At 39.8% G+C, this 9,866-nt stretch overlaps 1 protein-coding gene across 1 annotated transcript; it reads right to left on the bottom strand.

Annotated features, from left to right (window-relative positions):
* Nucleotides 1-241: 241 nt before the first annotated feature.
* Nucleotides 242-4,754, bottom strand: LOC133410588 (cell surface A33 antigen-like). The gene is made up of 7 exons (XM_061691963.1): nucleotides 4,703-4,754; nucleotides 4,139-4,305; nucleotides 2,444-2,657; nucleotides 2,207-2,371; nucleotides 1,569-1,685; nucleotides 1,132-1,255; nucleotides 242-1,016 (listed from the first exon to the last, which is right to left on the bottom strand). Exons 1-7 carry the CDS (start codon nucleotides 4,752-4,754, stop codon nucleotides 242-244), a joined length of 1,614 nt encoding a protein of 537 aa, XP_061547947.1.
* Between the last annotated feature and the right edge of the window lie 5,112 nt (nucleotides 4,755-9,866).

Genomic DNA, 9,866 nt, shown 5'->3' with positions numbered 1-9,866 from the left:
TTAAAGTTGTCTTAATGTTTGAACTTTCTTACTTTTAATACTATTGCATTGCTTTCTCGTCAAATTTTATTGCATTGCTTTCTCGTCAAATTTCAATAGCCCAGGGGTATGAAGCCAATCAAAATTTCATAGTTTTGTAAAATGTGGCAAAGAAAAATGAGGAAACACTGTACACAAAAATATTTGTAAAAAATGAAAAAACATCCAATTATTTTTCTTCAGCTCAAATAGAGGCCTGGAGCTAGCGATCATAGGCGTCATTAAGGCGATCACGACTTCCACCGTAGCGATCGCGCTGATCGTCGAGCCTGTCGCGACTTCCTCTGCTGTCGTTCCGTTCTTCGAGGCGATCTCTGCTGTCGCGGTAATGATTACGCTGATCATCGAGCCGATCGTGACTGTTGCGATCGCGCTGATCGTCGAGCCTGTCGCGACTTCCTCTGCTGTCGTTCCGTTCTTCGAGGCGATCTCTGCTGTCGCGGTAATGATTACGCTGATCATCGAGCCGATCGTGACTGTTGCGATCGCGCTGATCGTCGAGCCTGTCGCGACTTCCTCTGCTGTCGTTCCGTTCTTCGAGGCGATCTCTGCTGTCGCGGTAATGATTACGCTGATCATCGAGCCTATCGTGACTGTTGCGATCGCGCTGATCGTCGAGCCTGTCGCGACTTCCTCTGTACTCGTTCTGTTCTTCGAGGCGATCTCGACTTCCACCGTAACGATTACGCTGATCGTCAAACCTATCTGGTCTATCGCGGTGATCGTCGAGCTTGTCGCGACGACGTATGTACTCATTCAGATCAAGGCGCTCACGACTACCATGGTATTGATCACGCTGGCTATCCTGGTCTCGCTCGCTCCGATGGTCTTCTTCTGGTGTATGTCCAGCAGTTCCCGTGTTGTGATTGTTTTGAGGAACGGCGTCTTTGTAGTCTGACTGCTTTTTTTCACCATTATAGTCTTCATCCCGATACTGAGCTTCAGGAGCATCTGAAAATTCAATTTCTTTGGGGGAACTAGGGTATCAAGAACAGAAACAGCAAATGGTTAAGGGTTGACTAGTGGTTCCACGCTTGATATTAACTATTAATTTCTTAGTACCGGACATATTCAGGAGTACACAGGACATACCCTTTAGCATTCTTGGGCTTTTTGGACCTTTTCTTGTAGCAACAGAAGATGATAATGCCAAGAAGAAGAAATCCAGCGACGACACCACCAATTATACCCGCGGTGGCCCCAAAGTCCATGCCGCCTAGAGTGTTGAAGAAGGACAGAGAAGATATGTTCTCCTTACATTTTCACCGCAAAGTCACTTGGGGTGTCGTGGTTCATTTGCCTGACTGCAGCGTGGGTTCAGTTTTCACTCCGTGATGGTGTGAATGCGAGTATGGATGGGTGTCTGTCTTCATATGTGCACCGTGATTGATTGGTGACCAGTCTGGGGTGTAGTTTGCCTCTGCCCAAAGTCAGCCGGGAGAGGCTCCAGCTCAGCCATGACCATATAAACTAACTGTGACTCGTCCTGGTCTATCACGCGGAGAGGTAAGCAGGATGTGGCCACTCACCAGGCATCACTGCTAAGGTAACGTTGCATTTGTCGGAGCCAACTCGATTTGTTGTTACGCAGATGTAGAATCCGGAAGTCTCTCTTGAAATATTGAACAGGGAAAGAGCTCCATCCTCTGTAAGGTAAAGAAAAAGTATGTGGTCAATTTTGCAATCATTCACATACAGTAAACTGTTAGAGTTAAAACTTCAAAGATGAACGCAATTTGTTCTCTGTTGACTTCCAAGATTAATAATTACCGTAGGGGGGAAAAATTATGTGAAGACATTATTTTTGTTCCATCAAGCAGTAGAAAATGAATTAACGCTACAGTTGATGTCTTTTGTATTATTTTAAGAGCCAAACCCCTTCCCACATAGAAGGTAAGTTAAGTTTCATCTCCTGTTCTATGGTTATCCTCACATTTTCCCACTTCGCCATCAAAAAACACGCAAAAACTCCAAAGCAAAAGCAAAACACTTTTGGATTTAAACATTTAGTTGTTCACTGTGCTGAAGTCTAAGGGGATTCGATGATGTCAGAAGATTTGTTTGACTTTTGAGGCAGATTTTTCCAGTGGTGCCACTTTTGCGGGTGTTTGACTTTGGAGGTTCCACTGTACATGAATCCACAGAAGTGTGCTTATAGGACACATACCCTCAGTGGTCTTGGGTGGAAATTTTCTCAGTATGTTTTCTACACTGTAGCTCTTCCATTCATAAGTCGGTTTCGGGGAGCCCTCCTGAGACGTGCAGGTGAGGGTGACATTGTGCCAATATTCTGCTGTTCCCTGCAGCCTGCACAGAGGTTTGGAGGGAGGAACTGCAGGAAGGAAAAACACAGGAAGTCAATAATTAGTTTTGTGTGATCAAAAAGCATAGGAGTTGTTCTTACCCAACACCAGAAGGGAAGTGGAGGACGCGGTAGTTCCTTCGTCGTCATCGGGTATCTTGACGCTGCACTGGAAGTGACGGCTGTCCTGTACGGTTAGCTTTGTTAGTTGCAGTGTGCTCTGTTGTGTGGCAACATCCACTTCCATGAACGCCCGGCCTTCATATGCGGGTGCGATGTCGACCGCGTTGTTTAAAAAATAGGTGGCCACAGGTTCCTGGAAAATGGACATGAAAAAAATCTATTGCAATATATATATAATATGAGATACAATATACTGGACAAAAAAAAAAAAAAAAAAAAAAAAAGAATGAATGTGTCCAAAGCAGCACCGTTAGGTCATAGTTAGCGCGTCTGCCTCACATTACATCGGCATTGAAACAGGAGTTCGGAAGAAGCTAATTAAAAACTTAATAAAAATAATGAAATGTACAGATTGATTTTTGGGATAAAATAAAAATAATAATAATGCAGCCTTCCTGTCTAGCGATTATATGTTCTACCCATCCTTGCGCGGTACTCCGACTTCCACGCACATTCCAAAAACATGCATGTTTGGTTCACTGGATATTCTAAATTGCCCGTAGGTGGATAGTGGTTTGTCTATACACTTTGTGCCCACTTGCCCAAAGTCAGTTGGGATGAGGATAAGTGCTGGATGGACAATTCTGTCTGTATCTAATGGAGGACTATAACGAGGGATAAGAATCGAAAAAAACAATTCTTTTGAAGAACTGGTTCCCAGTAGTTGAATTCCTAGGAATTGTTTGCCTGACAATTCCACTTATCGATTCCTCTCAGGTAAAAAAAAAAAAAAAAAAAAAAAAAAGTACCTTGTTCTCGGCCCTGATTTTGCAAACGTTATGGGGAGAATGATGCCACAGTGAAGACAGGACAGTGTCCCACTCTGAAGGTACGCAAAACAGCATTAAAAAAGCTTAAAGCTGTCTCTCATCATATTTTGAGAAGTTGCCTTCAATTCTCTCTTTTTTTCCCTCAGGATACATTGCAGATTATGACTGCATACTAGATAGAGTATATCTTCTGTCTAAAGTCAAAGAACCCAATATTTTATGAGAATGACAATGAGAATTGATGAAAGAGTCGAAGAATCAGACCGATAAGTAGTATTGATGATAGAATTGGAATCGCTAAATTCTTCCGAATTTCCATCCCTAACTAGTAAACAGGTTACATCAAAACATATCATCAGCCTCTTTTACACAGAGATCCTGGAAAATTGCCGTCACAGAGCAGCCGTCATTTATCTGCCAATTCTTTTTACACAGAACTCAGCAAGAGCAGGAAAATGCTGCCAGTGTCTGGTACGACTCATAAAAAACATTTGAACAGCAACAATTGCTCTCAACACGAATGGACGGGAGAAGCGAGTGTCAGGTGTCACCGTTCACCTTTTACACAGGTGTCATCCCGCCTCTGTTACGGCTCTGGGTCTGCCACTGCCTCCGAAAGTGGAACATTGGCAGGGTGACTTGGTCACTATGAGAACCAGTAACCCAAAAAAGGAGGTGGAACAGTCCTTGTTTAACAGTCAGTATAAAAAAGGCCACAGGCCATAGTTATCCCCAAATATCATGCAAACATGTGCCCGTTAGCACTTTCACCCAGTCAAAGCTAGCTTGACTTTTGTTTCCGAGCTAATGAAACAAATGCAAAAGCGTTCAATTCATGGTTCACCATTGGATCCTCGACGACGTCCGGATACGCTTCCCATGTGAGAACCAGAATGTTGAAGTCGGGTTTTGCCGGAATAAAGGAACATGTCAGAGTTATATCTCCTCCGCTCGCGACCTCATATTCTTCCTGCGGGATTGAAACCTGCAAACTCCTGCAGGAGGGAAGCACTGAAATGAAAGTCAAACAATACAATTCATTTGGCATCACTTGAAATTAATGTACAGAACATTTTTCACCCTATTAAATTGAAAAACTATACTTGTGACTGTACGTCACACATACAGTTTCGTCACTCCGCATCCAAAAGGAACTACCGAGTCTACCATTTAAAAAATATATATATTTTATAAAAACCTAACAGATGTGCTTTTTTTGTTGGACAGCGACAATACACAATAATTCGATAGTTTTCCTCTGGTTGCATAGCGTGTTAATACAAAAGCGAAGTGACCTTCTTCCGGTTTTAGCGGCAAAGTGTTGGATTAATGATTGACACTCCTAACCGTATAATCAAGGTGTGGTGGAGATTTTAAGAAAATAGTAACAAAAAAAGACAAAGCGTACCTGTTAGTATCAGAAGCAGATTCTGCCATTCAAGTCGCTTCTTTGATGTCATTGTGGAAATGAAATGTAAAGTATGAAAGTGATGTCCTTGGGAGAAAAGGCCGCCAAACCTTCTTGGTGATCACTCGCTCAGGTGTGGCTTGACTCTTTCAGGTAATAAGTGAACGGTTATCGGTCACGTGACACCACACCACCAATCAGGGTTGCACGGGAAGTCTTCCGCCTCTTGCAGCAAGCACTCAGTAAAACAGTGGAACCTCCAAAGCGGAACGGATTGTGTTCCGCTTTGGAGGTTTGGAATTCAAGTCATTTTATTTGTGTTATTTTACATGGAGGAAATGAGGTGAAGGGTCCAACTGTTGCCATCATAAAATCTTTGCAGCTAATAAGTGTCGTGTACTGGTGTAAAATAACTGCACGGTATTTACATTAGCATGGGCTTGGTCAAATGAATGTGCACGCTATTAGTATTGAATTAATTGTATTGCTTAAATTGTACAAAGCAGCCAGACGCCTTCCGATATCGCAGAAAGTTCCATCGGTTCTGCGTCTATAGTTTTTATATAGAAATTACAATCAAGCACTGTAAGCCAAACACTCTGACTGTAATAAACATATGATGTTTTATTCCTATTTAATAGCTATGATATTGTTATGGACCAACCTTCAACTCTTTCAACAATTCATGACTATTTAGCTTCCTCCTTTTTAACCTGCAGGGTGTAGTATTGGCCCAATAAAGACGCTCTCAAGGCAACCGTTTTACGGCCTCTATGGCAAATAGAAAAATACCGTAAATGAATTTGAGTCGTGGGTCAGGCCTTTGACAAAACAATTGCCTGTTTTATTATAGTCTCTAGCTTTTACGCTGAATATTAAATAAGATAAGGCTTAAACTTCTCTGGACAATGAGTTGCGTATTTGGAGATTCCCAAGAGCTGAATGTTTTATTTTATTATTATTATTATTATTATTATTTCTTTATTTTTTTTTTACAGCATAACCTCTAAAGTTAAACATAATTTGCTTCATATTTCTTATGATTAGTAAAAAAAAAAAATTTCCCATAGGAAATAATGGAAGTACGACAGACATAATCTGTTGCAGCTTCAAATTGTCGTCATAAAATATTCATTAACAGGCAAAAGTCACATTTCAACAACTTTCAACAGTTATGCAAGTATGAAAATTTAACCACTGGTGAAATTTGCACAAACTTTAGGGGATTTTTTTTTTTTTTTTTACTAGTTACTATTGAGGTAAAGCATGGCTTTTTGGCTTTTCTTATTATTATGTTTGAATTGTTATGTCTATAATGCGGTTTTTATGTTGTTGTTTTTTTTAATGCTGTCTTTCTGTTTTGAATCTTTATCTGTTTTAATCAGTACTTGGACAGCCACCTCTGCTTGTTTGGGTCCTCCCTGGGTACTCCAGCTTCCTTCCACATTCCATCATTTGTGTGGGTGTGAGTGTGAATACTTGTCTATTCTATAGCGGGAAACGGATGGATGGCTGAATGGACAATCTGCAACAAATTATTGAATTGAAAACTTTTTTTTTTTGTAAGAATGACAAAGGCATAAGGAAATGATGTTTCACATTGTGGGTGCTTGTCACGTTGTAAAATTGTAACATTCTTAATTAGCTTAAGTGTTTAAAAAAAAAAAAACTCTTTTGTCATATTTGTTAAAACTGTCAGTATGACCTGACAATGTGAGTAATATGATCTGTGAAAAAATATCTGCACTCTCTCTCCCCATCTTGCGCTGCCACCGCATCCAAGGAAAAACAACCAATCTTGGACAGAAGGCGTGACTGTCAAGGTGTTTATCATTTATCGTGCACTCGCGGGCACACTCATAGCTGGTATACCAACGGGCCCTTGCACTGCCCTATTACCTTGGGCTTGAGAGCTTTGCTGAAAATATGGAAGATTATCCAGCTATGGAAAATCTGAAAATGTCCATCCCTAGTCTACCAACAAATGGCCATAAGACTAGCAAACACAAGCAGAGTGAAGGGACTGCAGGCAGCTGAGAGGATACGTAAGCGACGCAATATTAGCAACATTACTGCTGCACAGGTATGTTTATCACCTCTTTTTGATTAGTAACTTATTGTACATTCCAAAAAATATTTTTTTTAACCAATGACATTTAGTATTATAGTAACACTCCATTACAAAATCATCCAACGGTGGAGAGCCGGTAAATAAGACGGGAAAACAAGAACCAGTCATGTCACTTTAATCTTCGTATACTGTACAAATGTGAGTGTTTTTACATCAGAACAGCCAACCACTCCCTTTGAAGCCATCAACTTCTTTCATCTACTGCCCTTCCCTTGAAGATACAGGCCCCTGGTGAATGTCTCCCTCTTGTGGGTCACCACACTACCAACGTAGCAGTCGTAGCTAACGTCGGCTTGTTTATCGTGCTCGTGCGAGCTTAGTATCGCTAGTGCTCCTCTTTTTATTGCGATAACCGCACGCCACTATCGCATTGCCGTTATGAATGACGAAACGTGAGAATCATGCTCGTGCACATCCGTGAGGGGCGTGGCTTTGGGAGGGGAGAGATTCGTGAAGTAAGGTTACCTTCAAATCTTGCTTGCAGGTTCAACACTGTAAACCAAGGTACAATGTAAAAACGGTCAAACACTTGATTCTGACATCAGGTGTTCATGGGAGTTACTGAGCGTTCTTGTCAGCTACAGTGTGTTACATGCTCTCTGTGCCAAGAAGCAGCACTTGGGCTAAGTGACCCCTCACCCCTGTGATGAACACTCCACTCGGCACATTGTGTTTGCACTCTGTCGCCTCCAAGTTCCCATCAAATAGCTCTCCCACACTTTACTGGCACCACTCTGCTTATATAATACACTGTAGTATTGTGAGAAAAATGAACTGCATTGCCAGAAACAAGGGGTACAGCAGGAGTGAATTTCTGTCCAGTAAATGTACAGTTTATTCTCATGGAGGTAAGCGTTATTATTGTCATCCAAAGTTTGTTTTGTAGCGAATGAGGAACAGATAAGGGTTTCAAAAGCCTTATTTCTGAGTACACCAGGTTTTCTGTGTAGTTTCCCTTGAATAGACTAGAATAAAATAGAACAGAATAGAATAGACAAGTTGGAGATATAATTGGAAGTCCAACCATATTTGGTTCCATACGCCTAATTTGAAGCAGACACCGCACATCGCTGTGATTTCGCAGAGCCAATGAGGAAAAGAGGATTCTGATTCTTCGTTTGAAAATCAATGTTTAATGTATTACAATTAAATAAAAGAAGAAAAGTGAATTATACTGGTATACTATTATAAATACATTCACAATAGTTTCAACAAAATTGAAAAAAAAAAACTCAATTAGAGAGAACAATTATTCTTATACAATAATTTGTTATAATAGTAGGACCATACTGTGACAATTATCCAGTTATAATTAAAAACATTTTAAAATATATTACTTTTATTTGCATTAAACGTTTCCAGGCAAAAGCAGAATGTTGTTTTTTATTTAACACATTGTTAATTCGGTAGAATATTAAATGTGTATTTCAATTTTTTTTCGATTATATTTATCTTATCTTAAAAACAATTAAACTGTCTCATCTCAAGCATCCTTAAATCGTGCACACATTTGATGATATATGGTGGCTAACTAAAAACATGCAGTATGCAATATAGTGTTGTTATTTATACTAATGGACACGTCTCAGATGCACTTAAAATTGTTGTGAAGGGTTGTTCTTTACTTTAAGTGGTCGAAATGGTCTTTTTGTGGGTTTTTGGTTTGAAAAATATCCAGCTAATAAAGGATTGTGCTAGAAATGCGACTGCAGCTGGCAAGAAACATCCAGCGGGTGATTCATGGTAATCTTGCGTCATGAGTTGTAAACACGTGTAATCTAATCTATTATGTCAGTAGATGATGCGACAATAAGCAGAACGAGGCATGAAGTCTAAATCGCCTTTATTGTCGTTGCACAGTAAAACAGGGCACAACAACATTTCATTGTACAGCTTCCCAAAAAATTCCAACACTCACAGACCCATATACACAACCAAAACAAAATGTACCAAATAAATAATACCAAAAATACTTGTGCCACTAAATAATACCATAAAAGAAATACTTGAGTATCAATAACTAGTGCCTAAAAATACTTCACCCAAAATCATTTGAAACCAGATGTTTACATACACTAAAGACACGTGCGCTGTTTTTTTTTTTTTTTTTTTTTCAATGTCTGACATAAGAATCTGACTAAACTTTTAGGTCAAATAGAATTACCGAAATTATATCTGTTTGCTCAATGCCAGCATAAGGAAAGAATAATTTATTTTTTTTCGTAAATGTCTCATTACTTTCTTCAAAGTTTAAATACAGATGACAGTTGGGATAGGCTCCAGCACGCCCGCGACCCGAGTGAGGAGAAGCGGCTCAGGAGAAGCGGCTCAGAAAATGGATGGATGGATGATAGTAATGAACAACTGCAAACCTTTGTTTCAAGGGCCACATTTGATTTTTAAAATGGACCAACTAGCCAGGTCTTTGAAAGATGATTTTTTTGTTCTTGTTATAATGTGTATCTAAAATATGTAAGTTCGATATATCATACTCACTGCAGTACTGTAGTCCATCTTTCACCCAGTCTGCTGGGTAGGTTGCAGCTCCCTGTGACCCTGAATAGGATAAGCAGTAAATAAAATGGATGGATGGAGATTTTAATGACAATTAATTGACCAATTTTTTTTTATTTAATAATATTTTTTAGCATTAAAATTACAGTATAAGAAAAATTATGTAACTATGAAAAAGATCCTCTGCTGTAAACTTTTAAACTAGTCCCTCAACCAATTAAATCCCCATTCTTTACGTGACACTTAAATTTTCACTAAATTTACAGAATAAGAAAAATGGAAGAAATTGATCTGCTATGAAGGTTAAATGTAGTCCCTCAACCAGTTGAACCCATTTATTTTATTTTTTTAGCAATCACGCCACTTGATACTTTTCTTTTTACTCAAATTTACAGTATAAGACAAATAAATGGGGGGGCGGGGGCGAATGAGGACTATTTATGGATGCAAACAAGTCACTACTGTATTTACTTTGCACAGGTTGCGCGTGCGTGTAGGCGCGCGCGCGCCCGCCCAACA

Source organism: Phycodurus eques, chromosome 12 (assembly GCF_024500275.1).
Source record: "Phycodurus eques isolate BA_2022a chromosome 12, UOR_Pequ_1.1, whole genome shotgun sequence".
Taxonomy (NCBI): Eukaryota; Metazoa; Chordata; class Actinopteri; order Syngnathiformes; family Syngnathidae; genus Phycodurus; species Phycodurus eques.
This window is presented reverse-complemented; position numbering and strand designations above follow the sequence as displayed.

Coding starts and splice junctions, on each gene's coding strand:
- LOC133410588 (XM_061691963.1), bottom strand. CDS start 4,754: ATGACATCAAAGAAGCGACTTGAATGGCAGAATCTGCTTCTGATACTA. Junction 4,306..4,702: donor TCTGCTTCTGATACTAACAG/GTACGCTTTGTC, acceptor CTTTCATTTCAG/TGCTTCCCTCCTGCAGGAGT. Junction 1,017..1,131: donor AAGCCCAAGAATGCTAAAGG/GTATGTCCTGTG, acceptor TTGATACCCTAG/TTCCCCCAAAGAAATTGAAT.